This window comes from Xiphophorus couchianus, chromosome 20, assembly GCF_001444195.1.
Source record: "Xiphophorus couchianus chromosome 20, X_couchianus-1.0, whole genome shotgun sequence".
Lineage (NCBI taxonomy): Eukaryota > Metazoa > Chordata > Actinopteri > Cyprinodontiformes > Poeciliidae > Xiphophorus > Xiphophorus couchianus.
In genome coordinates, this window is record NC_040247.1 from 635,225 (window position 1) to 662,924 (window position 27,700).

Genomic DNA, 27,700 nt, shown 5'->3' on the forward strand with positions numbered 1-27,700 from the left:
GCAATAAAAACACAAACATAAAGGAAACCCAAAGTCAAACACCAGAACTTCTTGACCCAAAGTCAAACACCAGAACATCTTGACCCAAAGTCAAACACCAGAACATCTTGACCCAAAGTCAAACACCAGAACTTTTGACAGACACTATGACTCCTTGTTCCCGCCTGTGGTTCTGCTCTGCATGAGGTCCAAACCGTCTCTGAATGTAATGTTTCATTCTGGATGTTCAACTTCATTTGTTGAGTATTTTTTGAAGCTTAGGTCCATTTCCAGGGTCTGTGAAGTTACTGGTTTGCTGTTGGGATTCAGTTCTGTCTCTGGATCTCTGTACCCTCCCAGAAATGCAGAACTGTCGGATCAGAAATCTTTCCTCACAAGATTTTATGCTGACTTCCTCGTCTGGCCGCTGCAGGACTCGGAGCTTCTCTTCACTTTGCTTTTTACTCCCTCGGTATGTTTTGGATCCTTAATAAATGTATTTTAATGCTGATTTTTGGTTTTATGGTTATCTCCTTTATTAAGTTTCTAAGTTTTTGTCAGAGACTTTAATGTCTTAATTCCCTTCTCCCTGTTTTTCCTGAATATTTCTTGTTGTTTCCTCCTTTGACCTGATTTTCTCATATTTAATTACATTTCATTTTCACATATTTGACTCCTCTGATCGTTGCCTCGTTTCCTCGTTAGCCTCATGCTCCTCCGACGTTTTCTCCTTACGGGAGCTCTGCTCTCATTGGCTGGACCTCTACTGGTCGCCATGGAGACCTGTCCAGCAATGCCAGGGATGCCAGGTCTGTACGGGTTGCCCATCAGGGTGGATTGTTTGTGGGGCGTTTCTGTGATGTTTTGTGTTGTTCCTCAGGTATTCCTGGACTTCCGGGTCGAGACGGCCGCGATGGGCAGACAGGAGAAAAAGGAGATCCAGGTAGATTTTCCAAAACCTTTGTCATGTTTGCTTTTCTGTTGTCAGATCCGGTTTAAGGTTTTTGATGATTTTCATGCTGAGATATTAATTTGTGTTTTAAGGTAATTAGCAAAACATTAGCAGTAGCTAATACCACTGAAACTTTTTCTTATTACTTCACATTACAGCCAGACATTTTAATCTATTTCAATGGATTTTTATGCGATAAACCAAAACACCACAATGTGGTGAATAACTGGGAATTGGAAGGACAATAATACATGATTTTCAGTTCATTTCCCAATGAAATCTTAAAGGTGCGTCATGGAATTGTACTCAGAACCTGGAGTGAGTGGACTGTTGAAGCGTTAATCATTTTTGGTTCGACTGGCACCAAGAACCAGTGAAGGAAACGACAGGAAGAAAAACTTCCTGCTTCAGGAAAAATGAGCTTCGGTGTCAGATTGTAGCGGTTGTAGGATTTCTCTTTTGTCTTTGGCTAAAGGCTACGAGCCGTTTCTCATGCTAACGCTAAACTAGCTGGTTTGTTTTGGTTGTATTTACCCAGAATGCCCTGGGTTGTAGTCCACTTCCTGCTTTTGGAGCGGCCTCCAGGCTGCTTACCGTTTACATATCCATTCAAACTGAACCAGAGTTCACTTCAACCGAACCGAGACGGAGGTTTATAGGCGGACCAGAGTTTATTACACATTCACAGCTCACCAAACAAACTGGAGTTTAATTAAAGTGGACTAAACAGTTCAAGTTAAAGCAAAGTGCAAATATATTTTAAATTAAAATAAAACAACTTTCACTTCATTTCTTTACACATAATTTTGTTTGCAAAACCCCATTTCAAGACAGAAATTAGATATTATTTTCTGTAAGTAACCAAAATGGTATGAAAACCAGGTTAATTTCTGTTTGTAGTTTAATATATTTTAAAAGTTTTATTTCTTAGTATGAGGTTGTAATGGAGCAGCACCAAAATGAAAACATCCACTCACTGTCGTTCACCAGGAGCAGAACGGACCGGCAGCCTGGGGCCTCAGAAGGGCCTGAAGGGGGAACCGGGCCCGGTGGGACCGCTCGGCAAACGGGGCCCGTCAGGGGAACCGGGCAGCGCAGGGATTCCCGGGCCTCCAGGAGAGCCAGGAGAAGCTGGGTACGACAACACAGACAAGCAAAAATAATAATTAATCTACTGTAATTTTTATAGAAAATCGCTTTACAAGAGAAAAATAAATAATAAACAGAACAAACACTTACATTATTTAAAATAGTTCAAGTATTTAGTTCACATGGAGGTGTTTCTATGCAGAATTAAATTAGCTTAAAAATAAAAGATTCAAGTGTAAAATTCAACAATTTTCCATAACTTCCAACAATTTTAAACAAAAGTTCAGCCACAAAACGAGAAGGAAGAAATCTGTCAAAGCCAACAAATACTTAAATACTTTCATCTGGATTTGATTTGATTTGAGTGCTGATGAATTAAACCCTTTGAAAATGATTTATGATTTTTTTATCCTGTTAACTTTTGTTTTTCAGTTTATTTTTAATGCAAATTAACAGTAAAGCTTATTTTAAGACCAAAAGGTCTAATTCAACACAGTTCAGTTGATTAAATCAGATTCAAGCTTCATTATTATTATTAATTATTACTTTCATCATTATTGCTGTTTTGTTATTTATAAATTGTTTTGAAAACTTCAAGTTGTTGTTAAACTTGAATTTAGTGATTGTTTTGGGAAAATAAAGTCCGTTTCTATTCTATAACAGGCAGCTCATTTTCATTTAAAGCTACACATTAAAATCACATCAATTATCAACGGAAACCTGAAAATGACATCAAATGTTCACTTCCTGGTCAAGCACAGGGCCACTGTAGGGTGGAACAACCGGAACAGTCCTCCACCAGAAACGCTCTAGAAGTGAGCAAACATGTGGCCTAAACCAAGTCAAACTAGAAAACAAAGACAGTCTTGCAGTAGTTCTGCCACTAGCTGGATAAAATATAGTAAAAAAAGTTGATTTCTCAGCTTCAGAACCAGAACCTTCCTGTTTTCTGCAGGTCGGCTGCGGCGCAGCAGAAGGCGGCCTTCAGTGTGGCCAGAGCAACGTCCGAGTTTCCTGCTAAAAGCAGCACAATTCGCTTCACTAAAGTCATAACCAACATCGAGAACGACTTCAGCACAGAGACGGGACACTTCAGGTCAGCATTTTAAACTCCGCTTGGTTTCAAGTGGATTTTCCAAACCAGGTTTAAGAATCTCCTCGTCCTCCAGGTGTCGGGTCCCGGGGATGTACTACTTTGTGTATCACGCTTCTCTGGAGGATAAACTCTGCGTGCAGCTGAAGCTCGACAACAATCTGCTCACGTCATTTTGTGATCATCGCCGCAAAAAACAGGTCAGAGCAGGAGGCGACTCTTCAGTTTGTCATTTTATTCAACATCTAGTCCTGAGCGGAGCCATCCTGCAGCCTCTGGATGCATCCTGCTCACTTCCCATCAGCACCTGCTTCCCCAGTAGCCATATTATTGCACAGGTTGAAATGACCAAAATACATTTGCAAAAATAAACACGGAAAAAACTCAATGCAAAGTTATTAAGACGAGGAGGTTTTTTTTTCATGTTACAAGAGTCATGTGATCCTCCAGATGTTACTACTGGCAGAAACGCTGAAGAAGACGACAGGAAGTAGTAGGAGGGTGATGGTTTGTTTTGCGTTTGGCTCCACAGTCACAAAACGTTTTGTGTCATTCCAACATGTTGAATCCGTAGCTCTTCTGTAAAATCGCCAACTATCATTTCCCCAAAGCGCCGCATACGCAGCCGCGGGATTTCGTCAGTCCAAAGCCCGAGTGATGCCGACATCTATTCCGATGTCTGAATTATTGCGTGAACAAGCTTATTCACATGTGATTTTAATTTCACTCCTTATTTGATGGAAACACCGCAATTGCGAAAGTGTGTTTTGTCGACATCAGCAGAATACAAACAAAGATTTGTTCCCAGATCATTTGGATCATTCAGATCTGCAGAGGCTTGTTAACATTTCATGCAGGTGTGTCGAAGCAGGAATGCATCTAAAGGTTCAGGACGGTAACTCTCCAGGACGGGACCTGAAAACTCCAGTTGAGCAGGAAACTCTGTTAAACTTCTGTTGTCTGGGAATTAATCTGGTTTTCCTGCAAATCAAGGAACTACTAGCGTATTGATTTCTCTTGGTGCACATAAAGCAAAATAAACACGATCAAACTGAAAATGTGCCATCATGAGCGTGCAGTAAGAGCGAGGTCTCTCCTGGTTCCAGGTGATGTCAGGCGGGCTGGCCGTCTACGTGTCTCAGGGTCAGGAGGTCTGGCTGGAGACCAGGGAGCACAGAGGGATGACAGGAAGAGGCAACGGCTACAGCATCTTCTCTGGGTTTCTGCTGCATCCTTACTGACCTGCAGCACGGACGCAACAACAACCACCACACAAATTCTCCTTACTTTCCCACTTTGTGTGTCTCCTATTCGGATTTGACTGAAAACCCAAACTGAGATGTTGAGAATTTGTTTCATTTGAATCGATTTCCTTGGTTGGATTTATCATTTTTGTGTCACCAGTAAAAAGATTTTCTGCTAAAACCCAATGTCCCAGTTCTCTCATTCCTTTACTTTTGTATTTTAACTCATCACTCTAATAAATTATGAACAAAGAGTGGCAACAAAAACTCTAGGATTTCTCACTGAGTTCCTTTCTCTGCACTGGGAGCTGATTCCAGTTGGAACTGAATATTTTGATTGACCAGAATAAGAGAAAAGTTTTATTTATCTGCAAACACCTGAGACCTTCACCTGAGTGGAGACCCCCCCCCCCCCCGATCTTCAAATGTATTACTAGGAGTACCAGAGAAAGGTCATTTAACATTTCTACCTTTGGACCCCAGAGATGGGTCGACTGACCTGAAGGATCTTATCTAGCAGGTGCTTTTGTTCAGTAAATAGGGCCATTACCTTATAAGTACCCTGGTAATGGCCTCAACGCATCTCACAGTTGCACAATTGTTCCTTAGACTTAGACTTAGACTTCGACTTCGACTTAGACTGACTTTGTTGTCATTTTCAATGCACAGGGTGTATACAGAACCAAATTTCGTTGCATACGGCTCAGGATAATGTTTGAGGTTCCAATGTTGTGAGTAAAATAAAATACAGTATAAAATATGAATATAAATCTAAATATAAAATATAAAGTGCAGGACTGACAGTAAAATAGAAGTTATTTAGCTCTGTACATGTGCAAGGTATAAAGTGGAGACCAGTTTTTGAGTGCAGTCCAGTTAAGAGTTCAGCAGTCTGATGGCAAGTGGGAAAAAGCTGTTTCGGAACCAGGTGGGCCTGCACCGGATGATGCAGAACCTCTTTCCAGAGGGCAGCAGGGAGAACAGTCCATGGTGGGGGTGTGAGGGGTCACTGATGATGTTTCGGCCTCAGGACACGCATCCTGCATCGATGGTTGACCTGACACTTCGCCCTTTTGCCTGAGCTGGGTGTGGAAGGTTGTTGCCGAAGCAGTTTCTCCTTGTGTGCCTTCTTCTCACTCACATGAGAGTTACCGAACTCTTTTGCAAGCTCAACCAGGAAGTCCACCCGTCTCTCCTGCACCCCAATGCATGCCTGATAAAGCACATGTGCATTCAGTGCTGCCATGTCAATCATGTTTGCCAGGTTTGCTGACCAGCTGTCACATAGTGATGGAACCTTGGTCACCCCCCGCAAGATTATGACTGAAATAAATGCCATTAGTTCTTGTGAACTAAATAGGTGAAGCAGTCACCTATTTATCCTCCACAGCACAAAAGGCTGCATGCAAATTTGCATGTGCTAAGTCTCCCAGATTTCTTTTGCTTACACTTTTTGCATGATTTTTTTGAGGTGGATCAACACAATTAATACCCTCTTAGCTTTATTTCAAAGAGAAACATTACGCATTTCTTTTAGAAAAACCTTTGCATACTTTTTGAAACAGATTGTATGTTTTGCAAACTCTATGTACATTTGGCAAAATGACCTGGATAATGCAGCACAACATCATGGATCAGCTGCAAAAGGTCACATCTCTCCAAAAACACTTCATGTATGCTTCAAAACTAAACTGAAGAGCACTACCTACAGGAGATCTGATCTCCTGCAGGTATCATAGATACCCACCCCCAACATGGACTATTCACATTCCTACATTCTGGCCTGACGGTCAACGGCCACATTTACAATTGAAGAAGAATGCTAATTTGAGCCATCAGAGTCGTCAGGGTGGACTCAGGGCCTTTTGGCCCTGTTTCGGGACATCAGGGGAGAGGTCGAAACCCTGGTACTCCTAGTGTTAAATCTAATAAATCAAACGTTGATTTGTGCTGCTATCATTTTAAAGATATTAATGAAACAGTTTCTGTAGATCATCAGAGGTTATTATCAACATCTTCAAAGCAAAAGCAGCACAAACTCACCACAAGCTTTTGACACCAATTAGATTTGAGTAATGTGTGTGGGGGGGAGGAGGGGGGTTCACCTTTTGACCTTTAAACTTTTGTTTCTATTTTCAAAGCAAAAGCAGCTCAAACAAAAAATGTTGCTGCACCAACCAACACAAAGGAAGTCGACTTGTTCGACAACAATTTTGTCTAATTTGAAGAAGGTGGATTGTTAGCTTTCTTAATAAAGATTTAATGTAGCTACAACAGAAATATTTAGTTTTTTAGCTAAAAGCTAAATGGTAAATTTAGTACTTATGTCACTTTATCAAGTCCAGAGGATCCCAAAGCTCTTCAACCTACATTCAGTCATTCAGGCACAAACTAAATGTTTAGTTGAAACTGGGACATTTGGAAATGAAGAGGAGAAAATAGAACCTGCAGTTTTTCTCCTGTTACAGGATCAAATCTACAGTTTTCACAATACAAGACTTTTATTGTTGAGGGTTTTTGTGTTTGTTGGTTTCATGTCTTTTTTTTTTTACCTTTACCTTTTTTGGTTCAGAAAATACAGGGAAACATTAATGTATTATAATCAACTCTAAAATCAAAATGACAATAAAAATCATGCAATGTGATGCCAGGAGTTTTATAATGCTACAAAAGAAAAGTTGTTTTCTGGTAAGCAGGACTTTTTGTATATATAACATGATTAGAGAGTTTAGGATAAAAAAGATTAAATGTTGAAAGTGTTGATGCTTCACCTCCCGACATTCTGATTCTGTAATTTTGCAATCTTTTATTTGTGGACACAGAAGTGAAATATTTAAACAGGAAGTTGGTGAAAAAGCTCCGTGATAAAAAAGTGATGATGAAGCAATAACAGGCAGATATCAAACCAAACATTTCACATTTTGTTCTGTTTTTCTGAACTTCCTGTCCAGATTCACTGAAACACAGACATCGATCCCGCCTTCTGCACGGACCTCAGTATCTGTTCCACAAATTATTTCATATCGTCAGCAGAACCAAGCTGCAGTTTTCATATCAATACATCCTAAGTAAGCTGCTCAGTCAGCTTCTCTGGTGCTCAGATCCTCTTTTCCATTTTTCATTCTGGGTTGGTTTTCACAACCAAACCACAAAGGATCAAAACAATCCAATTTAATATATACATGTATTTTAAACTAGAACTGAATTTTTGACCTCATGGATCAAATGAAGTGTTAAGTTTCACTGCAGCTGGCAGTGAAACGAACCAGAGGAAATTAAAAAGTTACCATTTTGACGCTTTGTGTGTTTTCGTGCAGACCCTGGTTTCCAAGCAGCCAGTTTTTCCAGAACCACCTTAAATGAGCCTTTCTGCTGCTCTGAAGGGGTTTTTAAGTTTTTGGTGTTTTTAGTCTTTGGCTCCTTTGTCACTTTAAAAATTGAGGATTGAATCAAAATGTTGGAAAATGCCATTTACTGCTCAGAAATGCATAAACTAATGAAAGTTAGCCTGCAGGAAGATTTGTTTTGTTTTATCTGTTTTTGAATCATCCTATTAATTTTATTTCTCTATTGTTTCGTTTGAGCAGAGTGACATGTCAGGAGGGAGAGACTGTTAAATAAAAGTGGGCCCAGGTTGGACCCTTGAGGAACCTCACAGTTAATAATTGTTCTTTACAAATGTAGAATTACCAACTGGCTGAAAATAATCCCTCCCTGGTTTGGTCCCTGGAAATATTCATTCATTTTCTACATTCACCAGTACTGACAATTTTTTACCAAGTTTAATCCACATGTTGCTGATGTAATCATTAAGCATTTGTAATGAATTTATTCAAACTACCCAATGGGATTAGAGTGGAGAAGTTAAACGATGTTGATCCATTTTCCCAAAGTATTCACACCCCTCATTTTCTACAATATTAATTAAGCAGCTTCTGGACTCTCTTGTTGTTCGGGTTTTTATTTAAGGGTATCAGAGTGAGGCTGTTGAATTTTAATCAGAAACATTTTCCTCCATCCATTTTCTTTACATCTTGTTCCTAGTGGGTCTGGAGGGGCAAAGGTGAATTTCTCCAGGGAAACATTTTTGGCGACAGGCGGGTTTCACCTGGTCAGGTCGCTAGTCCATTGAAGGACCAACAACCACACACACACACACACACACACACACACACACACACACACACACACACACACACACACACACCCACACCTAGGGAGAATTTAGAGAGACCAATTAACCTAACAGTCATATTTTTGGACTGTGGGAGGAAGCTGGAGAACCCGGAGAGAACCCACCATGCACAGGAAGAACATGCAGACTACATGCAGAAAGACCCCGGGCCGGGAATCAAACCCAAGACCTTCTTGCTGCAAGGCAACAGAGCTACCAACTGCGCCACTGTGCAGAAAACAGAAAACTCTCCCTTTCATGTCATATTGTTGTGCTACTTTGTGTCGATCTGTGATATTAAATCCAAATAAAATACATTCAAAGATTTTTTTGTCCTAATGTGATAAAACTGGAAAAGTTCCTGCGGTGTGAATACTTAGCGTGGCGTTGTGGAAACTCTGTCAGGGTTTTTACAAAACCCACCAAGGCAGGTTGTAAAGTCCAGAACTGGACCGAGCATCTGTAGACTTTAAACTTTGGATTTATGTAAATTAAATCCCCTCAATATTCTGAGTGTTCTCTAGGCGATACATTTATATTGAACACGTTTAAAATAATTATTTTCCCAGCTACCTGCAGTGAAAAGTCTGTGTTGTAGCCTAAAAACAGCTTTACTGACCAGCAGAGGGTTTTCTGAGTTTCACTTCATGTTTCCTTCCTGATTCTGCGCAGCAGGAAAACTTTCCAACGTCTTACTGCTGCACCACAGGACGACGGACATCATTACTGCAAATGGTGAGACTATCTTATATTTTATAAATGTTGTGCTACATGAAGTAAAGTTCAAATCGTGAAAGAAAATCGTTGCTAGATGGAGACGTGTGCAGCTTCCCTGATGGGCTAAAACGCGTTCAGTAGGACAGACCTCATCTTCAGTTCACAGAAAACTGACTATAGCAGTAAAGAGATGCTAAATTAATGCCGAGATCAAATGAAACATCATTTACATTAAAATGCGTGAATGTTCAGTTTGTCTAAATATTCTGGATTACAGCACAGATTCAGATCATTTTAGGTCATGTTACTTTATTAGTGGCTGAAGTGAAATTACTATATTTAAGCAAATTTAACCAAGATATTAGACATTTTTATATCGACTTTTTTTATTTATTGCCTGAGACAAAATTATGGAGTGTGAAAAATTAATTATTCTTCCTCTAAAGGCTAAAATACTGGCTGACAAATTTTCTGAACTGGCCAGCTCTTTGGAATGGGATTTCCCACTGTCTTTAAGAAAAAAGCATAGAAAATATTGAGGATAGAAAGTTCTATAATCTCTGCTGTCAGCAATATTTGAACTGAGTTTTAGTGATGGTGACTTTCACCATTCCTGCTGACAGCAGGTAGAACATGGAATAATGCTCCATTTGCCCACTTGTTGATGGATCTGCTAGCTTTTGGTTGCTGGTCTATCACACAAACTCCCAACAAAATACATTTAAATGTGGTTTTAATGTGAAAAAATGTGGGAAACTTCAAGCAGCATGAACGCTGTAGCAGGAAATCTAAAAAAAAAAAAAACCTCTTTACATTCTTGCTATTTTGAATTATTCTGGCAAAAACTAGATTTGCTTCGTGCAGAAGGTTTGGGTTCCGGGCGGCTATTGAGAAGCGATTGCTTCCCGTTTGAAATTTTACCCACTTGCCAACATTTGCCGTGACGTAGGCCAGTTAGACGCTATGAAGCTTGCCGGAAGTCGTCTGCTGTAAACAAAGCGCCCTCCACTGCGAAGAGAGAAGAGCCGATCCCAACGTTAATGTTAATTCAATATTTGGAAGCGTGGCCAACACGGACTGAACGGCTTTGTTCACGTCCTCGCTGTCTTTACCAAAGACTAAGACAGACTACAATTCTAAAACAGCACAGAAAATCAACCTCATTTTTCACAACTTCTTCCGTTCGCGGATTGGCGAAAATCCATGGAGGGAACCAAAAGCCCAGACTGTGTTGGCTGATTTTGAGTATATATCATATTTTGGGTCTGTATTGTGTTTCTGCCCAGGCCCTCCAGTGGCTGAGCTGCGGTACTGCATGGCTGCTTCTCTTGGTCTGCATCGTCCCGGTGGACATGCAGTCCTGCACCGGAGGAATCCCCGGGATCCCCGGGATCCCCGGCACCCATGGACCCAACGGACGGGACGGTGTGAAGGGGGAGAAAGGAGATCCAGGTGAGCTCAGGCCGGACAGAACCTGGACTGAAGATAATCTTTTTGACTTTGAGTTGACACAGTTGAGGGAGTTTGGTGTTTCAAACATGCAGCACAGCAAACACTTTTTACGTTTTTGTTTTTGATTAGAAGCCTGAGTGAAGTTGCTCCCAAAACAATTTAGTTAGATTTTGGGTAATGTGGGGAGGCTGGTTGACCTTTGAACTTTAATATCTTCAAAGCAAAAGCAACACAAACAAAAAGGTTTGCTACACAAGCAGAGTGGAGTTGATTGTCACCAGTTTTCTCTGATTTGAAGGAGGTGGGGGGGCTGGTTGACCTTTCGTGACCTCTGGAAACATTTGTTGCTATCTTTAAAATGATAGCGGCACAAACAAAAATTGTTGCTGCTCAAATGTAGTGGAGTTGATTGACACCAATTCTGGTAGATTTGGAGAAGGTTGTGGGGAAGCTTCATTCATACCGATGAGCATGAAATCAGTGTTTACCTCCCTGAACAGGTGAAGGAGGCCAGCCAAACAGGGGCCAGAAAGGGGTGGCAGGTATGCGGGGCCCACCGGGCCGGCCTGGTATGAAGGGGGACACGGGCCTGCCGGGCCCTGCCGGATACCCGGGCCAGAAAGGGCAGAAGGGAAGAGCCTTCAACCCATCCAACAAGCAGAAATACGTCTTCTCCTACAAGAGAGCCATTTCAAATGCAGCAGAGAAGAATGCGCCGATTAACTTCAACAGGTGAGAGGAACCGGCCGACGTTTTTACAGAAACCAGGGAGGAATGTCACTGACTGAGAGGCTGAGCAGATCAGTTATCACAGAGAGAGTCATCAAAAAACCTGGATGAGGCTGGAAGTGGAGCCAGTGATCAATTAGAGGCAAACTGAGACGACAGCTCTGTGGATTCTAGTTCATCTGAGCTGAAAGGCAAAACGTTTGGTTCAGATGGAACCAAAATCAGGATCCAGACTGCAGGGTTTACTGAGGCCAACATGGATCCAACCGTACATCCAACTGTACATCCAGCAATACATCCAACAAGACATCATCTAACCGTACATCCAACCGTACATCTAACTAACAATTCATTGGTCCATCCATCCATCCTGCGACTTCTCGATCCATTCTTTCCTAAACCTGAACCATTTAGCTGCAGTAAGATGGTAAAAAAGCTGCCAAGCATCTAAAAGTTGCAGGATGGCAGCTCTTCTTAGGCTCTCTGATATCGCCTCAAGTCACTATTAAAGATGAACTTAGATTTGTTTTCTAAAGCAAAAGCCTGTTATTACACCAACAAATTGTAGAACCAACTTTTCACTTTTGAACAACACAAACATGTGCTTTAAACTCCTGCAGAGTGATTTTGCCTGAGTTGGAGCCACAGTTTCAAGGAGAGACGCTGGTAAACGGGACGTTCCAGTGTACAATCAAAGGAGTGTATTTCTTCAGTTTCCACGTTTCAGCAAAGACCCGAGTGAGTCTCAGGGTTCTGTATCAGACCGTCTGCTTTGCCTGCAGGTTTCAGGCTGAGATTCACCATGATTTCACCTTGCAGGTGTGTCTGAAGCTGATGAAGGGCAGCGAGGAGCAATTCACGCTGTGCGACAGCGCCGACGGTTTCTTGGTCACGTCCGGCTCGGCGGTTCTGGACCTGGAAGTTGGAGATAAAATTTCTGTGGAGCTAACCGGGCGCACCACCATGGTGGTGTCGCAAAGCAGCACCAGCCACAGCTTCACCGGCTTCCTCATCTTCCCCACCTTTTAACCCTCCGACCGTCCACCAGCCCGTCCACCAGCCCGTCCATCAGCCCGTCCATCAGTCCGTCCACCAGCCCGTCCATCAGTCCGTCCACCAGCCCGTCCACCAGCCCGTCCATCAGCCCGTCCATCAGCCCGTCCATCAGTCCGTCCACCAGCCCGTCCACCAGCCCGTCCATCAGCCCGTCCATCAGCCCGTCCATCAGTCCGTCCACCAGCCCGTCCATCAGTCCGTCCACCAGCCCGTCCATCAGTCCGTCCACCAGCCCGTCCATCAGTCTGTCGGACATTTCTACCAGTCAGAGGAAATATTCATTCTTGGTAGTAAAGGCTGTATCTGTTCTCCAAAAATGACATTTCACGTTTCTCATGAAGACTGCACAATCAGAAAATCTTCCCAATTATTTTTACCTGGTTTCCAGTGCAAATACTTTGTACACTTGAAATAAAACAAAACTAACTTATAAGTAACTTCTCAGCAAGAAATATGAGCTTATTTCAAATCAATAAAAAGTTTTAGTTCCACTTGCAGATTAGTTCACTTCTAACATGGGAAAAGTGTCTTTTGTAAGCAAAATAATTTTATAATGAGACATTTGTTATAAGACCAATGTCTTGCAACAGTATAATTCATACAAGTAATATAATTAATTACATTTTATTAATATAACATATTTTATTAAGAATTTATTGACTTAAAATAAGCTACTATATCTTGCTGAAAAATTATTTGTAAATTCGTTTTTTTTATTTCAAGTGTACTAAGATATTTGCACTAGAAATAAGACTCAAAATTCTTGGGAAGATTTTGTGTTTTTGCAGCGACTTATTGGACGTCTTGCCTGTGTTTTACTGAAACTGCAGTTTTATTTGTTTTGTCAGCATAAAATCTTTGGTCCAGTTTAAATAAAGTTAAAATCAGTCAGTTTGCTTCATGTTTTATTTAACCAACAACCCATCCATGTGTCTCTGAACGCAGTTGTTTCAAAGTATTTAAAGGCTGTCAAGAGAATATGACCAGGACGCTAATGTAGCAACAACTAGCAGAGTTACTAAAATAAATCTAATGTTTAAATGAGATCCAGACAGTAACATTTATAAAGCAATAAGGTTTTACTGCAGAATGAAATTAAATTGTATGAAATCTTAAAATTTTTCATCGCCAGATTTTTACAAACATGACATTATTGTATGTTAGTAAATTGTATTAAGAATTTCATTTTATTTTTTTACACATTAACCACAAATAAACCAATAAATTACATATTGCAGACTGAAACCCCTGCAGCAACTTCTCCATCTCAGCAGAAACATTAAACAGCAAGTTTGACAAAAATCAATGAATTAGTTTAATCACAAAAAACTCCAACAATTAGAAAAACATACCAACAATATTTTTGACATTTAGCTAAAATCAAACTTCTCACTTTCACAAACTCTTGCAGAGGTATAGTGGCTAATTATTACATCTACAATCAAAAATGTGTTGAATTAGATTTTAGAAAATGACATAAGGAAGTAAATCATGTTTAAATGTGTGGATGGTGACCTGCAGTGTGTGTGTATCCCAGGTGTTAATGAATGGAACCACCCTCTCAGTGAATGTGTGTGTGATGGTGTGCATGTGAAGGTTAGAGTCAGGGTTAAAGAAGGACAGAGATGCTTTGTCCCAGTCTGTGGAGCGTCGTCTTCTCCTCCAGAGCACGTAGTGCATGCTGCGTATGTTCCATAATAATACGCTAATCCCACATATTCAGGCTCACCCTGGGATTTAACCGACTCTGCCGACACCCCCAGCTTCCAGCCTTTATTTCTTTCAACCTGGATATCCCAGCTGTGAGTCCCAGAATCAAAGCCCTCAGATCCCAGGGCAGAGTGGCCAGCGGTGACCCTCTCTGGGTTTTCTGGGAGATTCCCAGTCTGTCCCAGCGTCACACTGGTGAAGTCACTCCCAGATGAGCCGTGTTTGGGTCCAGAACCAGAGGAGTGTAGGTCACCATGTTCTCCATGTTGCTCCAGATGTTGAAGGCCAGGTTGCCCAGATGTTTGGCCTGGTCTATCAGAGCTCCTGAGGGCAGCTGTGGATCCTCCAGCAGGGGGCAGCGCTGGACTCTTTCCACTGCAGCCTTGTAGTTGTGCAGGAATGAGACGTCTGCAGCTCTCAGCTCCTCCTCTGTGGCTCTGACTGTGTCTGAAAGAGCTGCTATCTCTCTGCTCAGAGCCTCCATCTTCTCCTTCATCATCCCCCTCTTCTGCTCCTCTTCCTCCCTCAGTGCAGCCAGCCTGGCCTCCTCTTCCTCTGCTAGAAACTGATGAAGCTTCTTAAACTGCTCAACAATCTGCCTCTTGGCCTGTTTTGTCTGGATCTTGATGTGGTCTGCAGTTCTAACGCAGTTTTCTTTGACTTGTTCAAGGAGCTTCAGTTTCTCTTGTAGCGCCGTCCTGATGTCGTGGAAATCCTGTTCAGCGTGAGACGGATCAGGATCTCTGACATCCTCCCATTGCGAAGCCATCTTTTTCTCTGAATGAAGCAGAAACTTCAGAGCAGTTCTGGTTCTGTTGAAGCTGAACAGATGGACAGTAGTGCACAGGTTTAAACTTCAGGAGACGTTTGTCGAAATGAGAGGCTTGTCTGTTTTTCTCAGGTCATTTCCTGGTCTGGTTCAGGTGAACTTCAGAAATCGGACCAGCCTTCGGTTTCATCCTGCACATAATGCAGCAGGTATGAAACATCCTTATCACAAACTGTTTCTTTGTTTTTCTTTGTGCATCGTTTCAAAAAATGTCATCTGATCAGATTGTTGGTCTGATAAAATGCCGGACAGTTTTTCATTTCTGAGGAACCTCTTTGGTTTATATCTTGATATAAATATTTCAAGATGAATTCAGAGTCGTTGTTCAGATTCGTGGGAAAGATTTACATCAGTTTTGTTCCAGTTTTTGCCATAGAGGTATTTAATTTATTCAACGTGGCAAATTTGGACATTTTAGTAAATTAAAAAATAAGACGTGCACATAACATTCACGGCCTTTTCCACCATAACTAATGATTGATCTAAAATGTGTCTTCAGATGGATTCAAGCTGTAGAAACTTCGTTGTATGCATTTCTAATATTGTGTAAAAAAAAAAATCTTAAGTGGTTAAATCTCCAGGATGCTGTTTTTAATCCAATTAATCACAACAATCACATTAATTACTAAAATAATCGTCAGTTGCACCCCTAAATTTTATCCTCTTAAATGGAAAAATGTTCTGGTACAAAGTATTTTTCTTTCATATTCATCTAGAACAACTTCCAGCGACTCCTTAGATTTGTGAGCAGCGAAGTTTTCATAAGTTCATTTTTTGCTGTCAAGAATGAACCGAAGTTCTTTCTAGAGCCACAAAACTGCAGAAAAGTTAGGAACCTGTTCTTTAATACACCGATTTTAATGCAAATATCCAATTACCTTTTTAAAACTGAATTTATGCTCTGCTTTATTTTTATGCATTTTTTAAGCTTTACATCATGTTATGTTATTCCCTCATCAAAAACATACCTGGAGTGTTGCTTTGATTCTTCATGCAGGTTTGAGAAATCCTTTCATCTCCATGGCAACCATTCAGCTGTGCAAAACGCCTGGGTGGACCTAGCTCCGCCCTTCAGGCATAGCTCCTCCCCCACTCTGCTCCTTCAAACTAGCAGGTAAAAACGTTAAGGGGTTAATAGAGGAGCCATGTTGTGATGACTTCCTGAAGGCGGAGCTTCAGACAGAGCAGGAGCTTTTAAAGAGACAGAGGCCCAATTTCAAGACGTTAAAATGAGAAAGTAAATTTTTAAGTCATATTTGATATATACAGCATTTTTATAACAATTTCAGGTAACAGTTGATTATACTATGAAACGGAACTATGAGCCTGGAAAACGCAAAATACTTTAAAGTATTTTTCTTACAAGTTTGTTTTTCCCTTTTCAAAATAAAAAAAGAAGCGAGATTTAGAGTGGATTCATTTTTCTAGATTCCAGTTTATTTTAATTATCAAACATACAGTACATCAGATCAGGATTTAGTTTCACATTCCCCAATACAAAATGAGAAGTTTTCCCAAACCCTCTGATACAAAAACTCCTTTTCATCCTAAAGTATCAAAAGTAGCAGTGATAATGGCGACGGCATTAACGACACCAAGACAGATTCAATGTTCTCCAGCTCAGATCATGATGACAGAGGAAACGGATCAGAACCGAGCCACTGGCTCAGGTAGTCTGTGGCGGACTGCAGCAAGCAGCAGCTTGAAGGCAGCGTAAACAGGCAACTTTTACGGCAACATCGAGGAAGAGATGAATTCTGGGAGTGACAAATAATCAGTAGTTTCACAAACTAAAAGGAAGAAGTCCAGTTTTTCCCCAACCGGGATGAAAAATCACCGTTTGGCACCAATTTGGTTCTGTTGGCCGTTTGTGGTGTGGACCAACCAGCTCAGAAGACGTTTCCGTCCTGGAACTGAGCGTTTAACAGGAAAGTGCTTTGTTATCAAGTAATGCCTGTTTTCCCTAAATCCAGTTTAACATTTTGGGATCGGGTTGGGATTCTTTTTAGCGTTTTAACTCCATTAAAATGTTCAAGCAGAAAATCCTGGACTTTTACAGAGAGGGAGGATTGAGCTTGTTTTTTGTTCAGCAGCGTTTTCATTCGACAGTAATCTGTAGTGCAGTCAATGTTTCCTCTCCAGCTCAGCAGCAGGCGGATCCATGGTTTTTCCCGTGGTGCATTATGGGACGGTGACGTTGAACGGGGATCCTGGGATGTGGTCGTCGCCCCACTTGACCACCAGGACGTAGCCGCCCCGTTCCTTCAGCACGTAGCTGACGTTGTACTGCAGGTTCCCCAGATGTTTGACCAGAACCTCCTCACAGGGGACCTGAGGGCCGTACACGCCCACCAGCAGCATGTTCTTACCTGGGAGGAGAGAAATATCATTACAGAACCGGAACCAAAACTCCCACTAGTCTGAATCGAAAGGGATCTGCGCCATCTTGGTAGGCAGCCCAAACGACAGCTGAGCCATGAGAACGACAGGAAAGTTTACTGACACTCTTAACCAACATGCGAGAGAAAAGTACGGGATCGACCCGTATGAGACGGATAATGTGGACAAGCTGCCACCGAGGGTCAAACTCATTTTCATCTTGGGCCAAATCAAGATAATAAATATTCATAAAAGGTCAAATTTGTTATTGCACACCTTCCTGTACAATCTGCACTTCAGGAAGTGATTGTTTGGAACAGACCTCTCACCTGGTTTAGCTTTGCTAACTTTGTTGCTGGTTTTGTGAAATTGAACACAGTACAGCTTTGGTCAGAAAGCACAACAAGCTTTTCACTGATGCATTCTGGGTACAGAATAAACAATTTGCTGAACCTCATGAAGAGCATGAGGAGAGGAAACGAAACTGTTGCGTAAACATTGTTCATCTCCTTCAAAATAAGAGCATGAATATAAATGTCTAATTGAATTCTTAACAGGCGATGACCAAAACATCAACACAGATGTTGAACTTTATCCAACTGAAAGTTTACAGCACAGCCATGCAAGTTAGAGATTTAGAATTTATTTGGGAAATTTACCTGAGTGGAAGCTAAGAGCGCTAAAGTTAGCAAAAAGGCTAAACAGAAAGTTAGACAATTACAAGTGTTCACAGAAGTGGCGGTCCATTTCTGTGACACAGCTTCACCCCCTGGGGACAAAGCGGGCGGCGTACTACCGGATCATGGTAGCAGTAATCCTCAGCACCAGTTATTGTAATGTTGAAAGTCGCCAGCGGCTGCACGGCTCAGCCTCCTACCAGCTTTGCTGCAGTCCACAGAGAAGTTGCTCTTCTGGCCCACGAAAGCCTTGCTCAGTCCGGGTCCTCGGCTCAGCACCTTGCTGGCGTCCGAGTCTCCCGGTCTGGGCATGGCGCTCTGAGCGAAGCTGCCGCCGGCTGTTCTTAGAGTCGGATCCAGCGTCAGGGTCGACGTCTCGTTGGCGTTGGTCACGTTCACCAGCCGGTTACCTGAGGAAACGCAGAACGCCCGCTGTGAGGGTGAAAGGTGTAGCTTTCGACCTGGTGGGGACGGGATCTCATCCCCGTACCTGTGACTCTGGCCTTGAAGGGGCTGCCGGTGATGTGGTTGGGCCCTCCGTATTTGACGCTGATCATGTAGGTTCCCGGTGCCATCGGAGTGTAGTGAACCTTGTAACCTTCAGGGATTTCCTGGCAGTCCATCTTCACTTTGGACGGACCCTCGATGGTCACGGCTAGCGCTCCGGGTCCCGCTTTGGTGTTGTTAATGATGAACTCCGACTGGGTTCCTGCAGAAACAAGAACAAAATTTAATCATTCAGGTTTCTAATTTCAAGCATTTTCAAGGCTCAAACTTTTCCAGCACACAAATTGGAAATAAAACAATAACAATGATGAAGATTGGTTGGATATGTGGGAAACACATCAGACATCCACCAATTCGCGGATATGGAGGGAATTCACATGGAAAAATCTAGTAGGATTTTTCATCACGCCTAAAGTTAAGAATAGATATAAGGACACAAACATGAACCGTGGATCAATGAACGCCGATCATTCTCACATATTCTGGTACTGTCCTAAAATTGCTCAATTTTGGAAAAATGTACATGAAACTGTGAAGAAGATTCTGGGATATGATATTCCTATGAATAGTGTGGTACTATATCTTTGCAATTTTAACAATATCAAAGTAAGGGTAAAAGACAAGTATCTGATTAAGATATTGTTAATAGCTAGCAAGAAAGCTATTACGAGGAAATGGGGAAAGGCAGATCCTCCTTATCAGGAACAATGGACTGGAATAATAGAAGAAATCTAAATTATGGAAAAACTGACACATCGTTTGAGACTTCAGCAAACACAAATGGAAGAAAAGTGGATGAAATGGACAACATTCAAGACCAAAGACAGCACAAAAATAAACAGGCAAACTAGACGGGTCAAAGGTCAAATAGAGGAAAAGCTCCCAAGCTAAAGTTTTATGTTATGTTGAATGTGAGGTGTTCATGTACATTAAGTACGTAAACAAAAGTGAAAAATACTAATAAAAAGTTAAATGATAAAAAAAACAATAAAAAATGAACAAAAAAGACAGTTTCAGCTCACGGTTATTTAGGCCTGTTATGATCAATTTTGCTGGACGATAAATTATTGATAAACAGAAGTTATTGTGATGAGCGATAATATTGTCATTTTGAGACCATTTTCAAGTTGTGATATAATAATGCAAGAAAACATTCTCATATCGATAACCTTTAAATTCTAATGAACATTTAACACTGAAACTGAAAAACATTTTAAATATCAAAAATAAATAAACAGAAACAACAAATAAAATGAATCACAGAGTTTATAAACCAAACCTTCCTCCAAAAATCTGTTTAGTTGAGACCAAAGCAGCAGAATGAAGACTTTTATCATCCAGTGTTACGGCTGCAGTGGGTCTCTGCCCTTTTTCCTTGCAGGGTTCTGGATCCAGGCCTTCTGCAGGTGTTGGGTTTTTCCCTGATTGGTTCTCTGCTGCTTTAAAAGCTGCTGTGCTGCAGCAGACAGGAGGCTTTTCCTCTCTCCCTCCTCAGAACCCCATTTGGTTTGGTTTGTATCTTATGGTTGAGTTTTGTTAGGTTTGTTTTGCATTTGCTTATTTCTGGTTGGCTATGGGTTTTGCATTAATTTATTTTGGTTTCTCATTTCAGGTGTTATTTCTTTAGTATAATTTAATAAATTCAATTTTCATTTAATCAGAAAATCTTTGTGTGGTCTCCTTTAATGTTACCCCACCAAACGAGCCTGGTGGACGTAACAAAAGAGGAAAACAATTAATCACACAAATGGAAATGATTGAGTTTGTTTTCATTTATGATGCAATTAATTGATTTATTGGTTATTGCAACAGGCCTATTATTGTCAATATCTTGCGATGGCATTTTACAGCATCGACAAGATGAACTAAAATAGAACATTTTATTTTTTGAGTGCGTCTCTTGCTCACTTTAAACCCGACTGGTAGGAGAAAGTAAAAAAAGAAACAAATATATTAAGAAATGTTCCTGCCAAGTTTTCAAGCATTTAGCAAACAGAAATAATTTTAATAATTGTGACGAGAGAAGTTTATTCTGGTTTAACTTCAAACAGAAAAAAATTATATTTATATATAAAAATTATATATTTATTATCTCTAAATATCTGGTTTCAACTACAAATAATGATTTCCAAATGTTAGATTCATTTTACAATAAATAAGGACTTTATGAAGAAATAAATCAATTTGAAAACCTTTCAAACATGTAATTGAAACCCGTTCCCTAAAAGTGTCTCGGATGGACACCAGCTTTAAACTGAGAAAACATCCATAACTGACGGACAGGAAGCCAGGTTGAACAGGTGACTCACCTGTGGTGCCTCTCTCCAGACCGGATCCGTACGCCGTCACCAGACCGGGCTCTCCGCTCTGTCCTGGTTCTCCAACCCGGACCTGGAAAGGACTTCCTGGGATGTGAGAGCCGTTGAACTTCACGTCGATGGTGTGAACGCCGTTCTCCCTGGGGATGAAGCGGATGGCGAACTTATCTGGAAACAAGAACGGCACAAAGAGCCTGAACACGATTCACCTGCTCAGGTTTAGAAACAGAAATCAATTCAGGAGCAGAATTTCAGAACGACAAACAAAATTGTTTCGACAGATTCTCACCTCAATGACACACTTTGTTGTTTCAATGACAAATTCTTGTTTTAACAAACTTGTTTAACGTCAAGTTTCTTGTTTTAATGAGTCTTTCTGAACAAGAAACTTGTTTTAACCACGTAGCACATTAAAAAAAGACCATCATTAAAACGAGAATTTCTTTTCTTCCTGTTGAATAATTCAGGGATAAAAAAAAACTAACGTTTTCTGTTTCTTCTGATTTAAAAGCCAAAGGTTAACATTCACATTTTTAATCTCAGATTAGAAGCCATTATTATATCAGGCAGTTTATTAAAAATCAGTTTTTATCGATTGTTTTGACCCCTGAAGACGACAGGCTGACCTTTCTCCAGCTCCGTGACGACGCACTCCTCCAGCGCTCCAGACGGACTGTGAACCTTGGCCTCCAGCTTTCCCTGTGCTCCATTCAGACGCACCGCAAAGGATGCTGGGTGATTCGCCTTCAGACCGGACTCCTGATGAGTGGACAGATGAGTAACTTGAGCGAAAGCAGCGTCTTCTGACTCCATTAGGATTTATTCTGGGCTGCAGACGTTCGGATCTCTTCACCTACCTGAGCTCCTTCCTGCAGCTGCAGCCTCAGACAGTCAGAGACTCAAAACTTATTACATTTAGGCCTAAAACTTTAGATCTGCATTTCTTTTTAAACAAATATTTTAAAAACGGACACAAAAAATTACTAACCTGGAGACAAAATTAACCTTTTGCCATTTAGTGGAAACTAAAGTTAAACTTTTTTTCCCCATTAAATATCTTTAAAAATTACTGTTGATTAGCTCTATAGTCTTTATAAAGTAACCTTACATTTAAAAATGTTACGTTTTCTGGCATTTAGCAAATAGAAATAATTTTAATAATTCTAACTGACCCAAAACGAGAGAACTTTAGAGAAACAGACAGAAAAAAAATGTGTATTTGTCTTTAAGTTTCTGGTTTCAACTACAAATACTATTCAAATCTAGGGTTTAAATCAAATGTTAGATTGCACTTCATTACAAAACTGTGCAGTGTAAATATAAAGTACTTTTAAGGACTTTATGCAGAAATCAAGCACTTTCCAAACCTTGAAAACACCTAATTAAAATCTGTACAAACTAAATATCTTTAAAAATGACTATTTCTAAAGTGTGTTCTCAGTCTTTATAAAGTAATATTATATTTCATAGGTAAAGCTCCACTAAAAATGAATAAAATGATTATTTTTTCCAGTATTTGATCAGGAACGACTGATGCTTTCAGATGCTTAATGTCCTCTGGAATTTAAAATGAGATGCAGAAACCTTTGGACCTGAAACTCGTCTACTTCAGATCAAAATCACCAGAATAAATGTGAACAGACATGAGGCGTGCTGGCCTGCTGCAGTGCTGCAGTCAGAGCTGATGGTGGCGCTGTTAAAAGCCTTTAAATGGACACAAGAGAAACACCGACAGTTCCACACCGAAGGAGGACGAACCAGAACCAAGCAAAGAACCAGACACAAACGGACCAAGTTTGCATGAAATCAGCTTCTATTCTTCACATTCTGTGTTTTTTTTTTGGGGCACTCAGTTTAACTTTTGAGCTTGAGTTAGCAGATGAGTTTTGGTCTTTAGTTAGTTTGCTTGGCTGTGGTCACAATCCATGGGAGCAGCTGCATAAGAAAATCTAGTTGGTTTTTTCCCCAAAATGAAGGTTTGACAACCTGAGAGGTCGACTGAAAAACCGTCAGGAAGAGAATTTATTTAGGTTTTAACCTGAAATGTTTTAATGCAGAACTGGAGAAAATTCTGAATTGTTGCGGCTTGTTTTTAAAAGGGATGAGTTGCAGCCATTCAGGTTTATGGAGCCAAAATTAAGGGCTATTTTTAACAGTCCATAGCAAAAACATAAACACAGACGTACAGCTATTTAACTGAATGTCTACAAAACAACCAAATAAATTAGTAATTTAGAAATTATCTGGAAAAATTTGGGAGACGCTAAGTTTTCAACGTTAGCATAAACGCTAAACACCGAATGCTGGCAGTTGGTAACCAAACGTTCAACAAAGACGTTGAAGTTTAATGAGCCGAATGTTTGCAACTAAATTAGCTCTTCAGAATTTATCTGGAAGAATTAATTTAGGGGAAGCTAAGGGCATTAAACGTTCTCAGAGTTAGCAAACATGCTAAACGGCTAATTACCTGAATTCTTAATAGACTAGAAACAAAACCTCAACACAGTTGTTGAATTTTACTTGCCTGTCTTAAAAACTTTTCGTAAAATACATTAGCACTTCAGGATTAATTGACAGAAATAGATTTTGGGGAAGATGGAGATCGACACCAGCACTCCTCCTCCATTTTCTTGCCCCAATTGGATAACGGTGCAAGAAAATGGAAGATTAAGTGGAATGTAAGAGCACTAAGCAAAAAAAGATTAGCTCCGCTATTAGCAGAAGTGAGCCCACCACTGAGTTCGGCCAATTCTCTCTCCTCCTTCATGTTAATCTATGTTATTCTCCCATCTTTAATTTGCAGATTTGAGTGACATTTTTAACATGTCTTGTTGCATCAGTGCACCCGAAGCAGTCGAACCCTCACAGGTCAGCAGATCTTCCATTATCTGGGAGTTTTATGCAGCTGTGCCCCAACGTCCCTTCAGGAAGCAGGACAAGGCAGGGTGTGGAGGTGTCTCCTCATGCCTCACCTGAAGGCCGGCAACAGTGAGGCGCCGCGCATCGTTCACCGGCGCCACGACCGGGACCAGGTAGGGGCTGTCGGGAATGTGCTGCTCGTTAAACTTCACCGAGATCTCGTAGTCGCCTGCAGAGGAAGGAGCGGCGGCGTGACTCTCAGCTACCTTCAAAAGCAAAGCTGCTGCATGAACTGTCTGAGTGCTAGCTACCGGGCTCCTGAGCCACATAGGAGATCCCGCAGGATCCGTCTTTACGGTCGTCGAAGGAGATCTCCGCCCTGCTGGGACCCTCCATGGCGACGGACAGACCGCCGGCGCCGGCCTCACGCGTCCAGATGCTGAACTCGGCTGTTAGCGGGTCAGAGAGGAATGAAAGTAAGTTCTGATCTTAAAGCTGCAGTTGGCATCGTCTCCCCCAGTGCTAACTAGAAACAACCAATCACAGCCAGGAGGAGCGTCTGAGCGCTGTCAATCACCCTCCACGTGGCGCTGCTCATCCTCTCCCTGCTTGGCTACAGCTTCATCAATGCTCAGGCTAGTTAGCATAGCCACCAATGGTGGCAGACAAAAGTGTTGTAACGGGAAAGAGTTCCTCCGCCGTTAGCACAATTAGCAGCGCATTTATGAGCTTTACTGACAGCGCTAAGACCCGCCTCCTGACTGGTTGTTAATTGCTCTCAATCATCCTCATGAACGAGCTGCTAAATGTGCTAAATGCTACATGATGTTTTGCAACATAACATCTTTATGTATTTGTAACATAAAAATGTTAAGTTATAAATAACTTAACTTTTTTTTATTAAACAAAAAAGCTACATACTTTAACAAAACCAACCAAACTGGTATATAAAATAATTACGCCGTGTGTGCAGCACAGTTGCTCGACACCAGACTTGCTTGATTTTGTAAATGTGGGGAGGCCGGTTGACCTTTGACCTCTGGTTCGTACCTGGCTCCCCGGCCAGCGCTCCCTCCAGGCCCGGACCCCCGGCCGTCACCTTGCCCGCGCCGCCCTCTCCCAGCGGGCCCACCGTGAACTGGAAGGGGCTGCCCGGTACGTGCACGCCCCTGTACTTCACGCCGACGCTGTGCACGCCCATCTCCGTGGGAACGAACCGCACACAGTAGGTGTCGTTGCCCATGGAAACCAGCTCAGCGGGCCGGCTGGTTCCAGACGGCGAAGTGACTTCAGCGGTGATGTCCTGCATGTCCATCGCTGCACAAAGGTAGAACAACAGAGTTAATGTACAGATTATTTAACTCAGGAAGAATCTACTCAGATTTAAAGTCTTTCTGTAACGTATTAAAGATGTTTGATTTGACCCAAATCTGGAAAATCTGGGGAGGGAAAAACTCTAAACTGTTCAAGGAGCTTTTTGTCACTGGGCTTCCTAAGGAAACATTTTGAAATAATCAGTCAGCCTGGATGTTGCCAGAAACGGCAGAAGCGTCACACAGGCACTTAAACATCATTCATCAGACCAAAACCTCGTTTTTAATTAACAAATGACACCAAGTATTACAAATTTAGCCATTTTGGCCCTAAACTTCGGCCTCTACTTCACTGTAAAGAAAAAAAAAAATCTTCCCAAGAATTTTTGGACTATAGTGCAAAAATCTTGTATTTTGGACATTTAAAATGTCGTCCAGTGTTAAATGTTCATCAGAGTTGAAAGTTTATTGACCTGTGAGAATGTGCTCTTGCATTATTATTATTATACCATTACATGAAAATTTTTTCAAAACAATAATATTTATCGCAACGACGTCCAACTAAATTTGTTTTCGCGGTAGGCCTGGTGAAAAGTTAAAAACCTCCTAATCACTAACAGCTGCGACTCAGAATGAAGCATTTCATGCAGCAAACCTTGCGCTCCGTGTTTAACAACGCACCCTCCGTCCCAGCCGGACCGGGCACATCAACAACCCAAACACCCGGCGCCGCTGCCGCCAGCACCAGACCCGAGAGGCCGGAAATGAGGCACACTGGGCCCAGGGAGGGGCTCCGAGCCTGGGCGGCAGAAGAGGGGCGGCTGCCCCGACCGCCGGGTCTTCCACACCACCAAAGGGAGCAGTGAGAGCGGATAGAGGGGCGAGAGAGGAGCTGCTGAGATAAAACCAGGAGGAACCAAGTAGCTGGAGAAGAGAGAGGAAGATGGAGGAGACACACAGATGGAGGGAGAGGAGAGAGAGAGAGGAGAGGAAGAGGAGAGAAGCTGGGGAAGATGAGAGATGATGGAGACGGGGAAAATTAAGTTAGAAGAAATAAGGAAAGTAGAATCAGAAAAGATCAAACACAGAAAATGAGACTCATCAAGTTGAGAGAAGAACAGAAAGCTGGAAAATAAAACCAGGCTGAGCGGCTCTGATGTGAACAGCTGAAAAACTATTTCTCTTCTTGAGATTCGTTCTATTTAAACTAATTTTGTCATAGTTGGGGTGTTTTCGAACCTGATAGTCCAGTAGACACAGTTTGACTGATTCAAACTAAATACTTTAAAAAACGGTTCCCCTCCTCACCTGTGGGGGTGCTGCATCAAAACAACAGAAGGAAACTATGCAAAAACACACAAGATGACAATGAACACAACTTCCTTCTTCACAAAATGTAAACAAAAACAGAATAGAGTGAGATTTAGGCAACCGGAGGACTTCTAGCACTAGGCTAGCACGTTTGTTTTGGTTGCATTTACCCAGAATGCCCTGCCATGTAGTCCACTTCCTGGTTTTACAGCGGCCTCCGGTCCGCTTGGCGTTTACATATGCATTCACTTCAACCGAACCGAGATCAAGATTTGTAGACGGACCAGAGTTCGATTAGCATTCACACCTCACCAAGCAAACCGGACTTTTCAAGTCCGAGTGGAGTTGGATTAAAGCGAACTGAACGGGTCCGATGTGAATGAAGCCGTAAACAACCACTGAGTAAATGCAAAACATAAAAATACAACCTGCCTGACAACATGAAGGAGACGAGAATCTCAGAATCAACTCACCATGTTTCTTATAAAAAGCAAAAAGTCAAAGAGGGTTGAAAGCTCTACAAACTCTTAAAGGCAGTCGCCCAGGGCGGCACCAACCGGTGGTCAAACTGGATGGTCAGAGTGTGTTTTTACCGGGTATCTTCAGGTTGAGGTCGCACATGCTGCCGACGCTGGCGACCGACGCCGCCTTCTGTCGACAGGTGATGCTCTCCCGGATGCGACCTTCGCCGGTCACCCTCACCGTGAACGGACTTCCTGTAAATAAAAACAAAGCTTCATCAAACCTCCGGGCTTCCTCGTCGGAAAACCCGATTTCTAGCTGATCTTGCCTGGAACGTGTTCCTCTGCAAACCGGATGGAGACGATGTAGTTTCCAGGTTCGGTGGGACAGTAGGAGACCTCACAGGTCCCGTCCTCCACGTCCTTCGTCTGGATGTCCACCTTACTGGGACCTTCAATAGCCAGAGCCAGGCCGCCGTAACCTGTCCAAACGCAGAGAGCAAAGGTTGAGGTGCAACGCCTCGTCGTTTGGGTCGTCAGAGGTCAGGGGGCCGGACCGACCTGCCTCCCTTGTGTCGACCACAAAGCTGGCGTTGGTGAAGGTGGTGGCCTGAACGAGGCCGTCGCCGTGGGCTTTGACTCGTCCGGCGTCTCCGATCTCGGACTGGACCACATTGATGGTGATGGGGCTGTTGGGGACGTGCCGGCCGTTCTTCAGGATGCTGACCTGGTGTTTGCCCACCTCCCTGGGGATGAAGGAGATGCCTGCAAAGGAAATGGAAGGGAATCAATCACCTGTACGTTATCAATGCCGGAGGACAAAACGATTCTTTTACTGACCAATGCCATCG

General features: G+C 42.0%; 3 protein-coding genes across 5 annotated transcripts in view; 2 read left to right on the plus strand and 1 right to left on the minus strand.

The window, feature by feature from the left end:
• Positions 1-290: 290 nt before the first annotated feature.
• LOC114135609 (complement C1q subcomponent subunit C-like) lies at positions 291-4,543 on the plus strand. Its single transcript, XM_028003031.1, has 7 exons — positions 291-451; positions 685-788; positions 860-922; positions 1,922-2,066; positions 2,976-3,116; positions 3,190-3,313; positions 4,220-4,543. Exons 1-7 carry the CDS (start codon positions 342-344, stop codon positions 4,352-4,354), a joined length of 822 nt encoding a protein of 273 aa, XP_027858832.1. The 5' UTR covers positions 291-341; the 3' UTR covers positions 4,355-4,543.
• Positions 4,544-9,135: 4,592 nt separating this feature from the next.
• On the plus strand, positions 9,136-13,376 carry c1qb (complement component 1, q subcomponent, B chain). 2 transcript variants are annotated; one of them, XM_028003033.1, is made up of 6 exons: positions 9,136-9,266; positions 10,535-10,700; positions 11,201-11,432; positions 12,050-12,167; positions 12,249-12,501; positions 12,730-13,376. In XM_028003033.1, exons 1-5 carry the CDS (start codon positions 9,264-9,266, stop codon positions 12,456-12,458), a joined length of 729 nt encoding a protein of 242 aa, XP_027858834.1. In that variant the 5' UTR covers positions 9,136-9,263; the 3' UTR covers positions 12,459-12,501; positions 12,730-13,376. The 2 variants fall into 2 exon arrangements, with proteins under 2 accessions (XP_027858834.1, XP_027858835.1); XM_028003034.1 differs by having other exon boundaries at positions 12,249-12,478; positions 12,707-13,376.
• A 3,063-nt stretch (positions 13,377-16,439) lies between these two features.
• flnba (filamin B a) overlaps positions 16,440-27,700 on the minus strand; it is a 69,350-nt gene continuing 58,089 nt past the window's right edge. Inside the window, exons 39-49 of one of the 2 annotated variants that reach the window (XM_028004104.1) lie at positions 27,411-27,614; positions 27,179-27,331; positions 26,982-27,104; positions 24,815-25,081; positions 24,076-24,213; positions 23,878-23,993; positions 21,532-21,664; positions 20,897-21,073; positions 18,571-18,789; positions 18,281-18,490; positions 16,440-17,393 (exon numbers count right to left, since the gene is read on the minus strand). In XM_028004104.1, the coding sequence (XP_027859905.1) occupies positions 17,206-17,393; positions 18,281-18,490; positions 18,571-18,789; positions 20,897-21,073; positions 21,532-21,664; positions 23,878-23,993; positions 24,076-24,213; positions 24,815-25,081; positions 26,982-27,104; positions 27,179-27,331; positions 27,411-27,614 (1,928 nt within the window). In that variant the 3' untranslated portion in view covers positions 16,440-17,205. The remainder of the gene's footprint in view (positions 17,394-18,280; positions 18,491-18,570; positions 18,790-20,896; positions 21,074-21,531; positions 21,665-23,877; positions 23,994-24,075; positions 24,214-24,814; positions 25,082-26,981; positions 27,105-27,178; positions 27,332-27,410; positions 27,615-27,700) is intronic. The other variant, XM_028004103.1, reaches the window with a different exon arrangement.

Bases quoted from the DNA above. Each gene is read 5' to 3' on its own strand.
- LOC114135609 (XM_028003031.1), top strand. From the start codon at position 342: ATGCAGAACTGTCGGATCAGAAATCTTTCCTCACAAGATTTTATGCTG. The intron at 452-684 runs GTATGTTTTGGA...TTTCCTCGTTAG, and splicing joins CTTTGCTTTTTACTCCCTCG to CCTCATGCTCCTCCGACGTT. The intron at 3,314-4,219 runs GTCAGAGCAGGA...TCCTGGTTCCAG, and splicing joins ATCATCGCCGCAAAAAACAG to GTGATGTCAGGCGGGCTGGC.
- c1qb (XM_028003033.1), top strand. The intron at 11,433-12,049 runs GTGAGAGGAACC...AAACTCCTGCAG, and splicing joins GCGCCGATTAACTTCAACAG to AGTGATTTTGCCTGAGTTGG. The intron at 12,168-12,248 runs GTGAGTCTCAGG...TTCACCTTGCAG, and splicing joins ACGTTTCAGCAAAGACCCGA to GTGTGTCTGAAGCTGATGAA.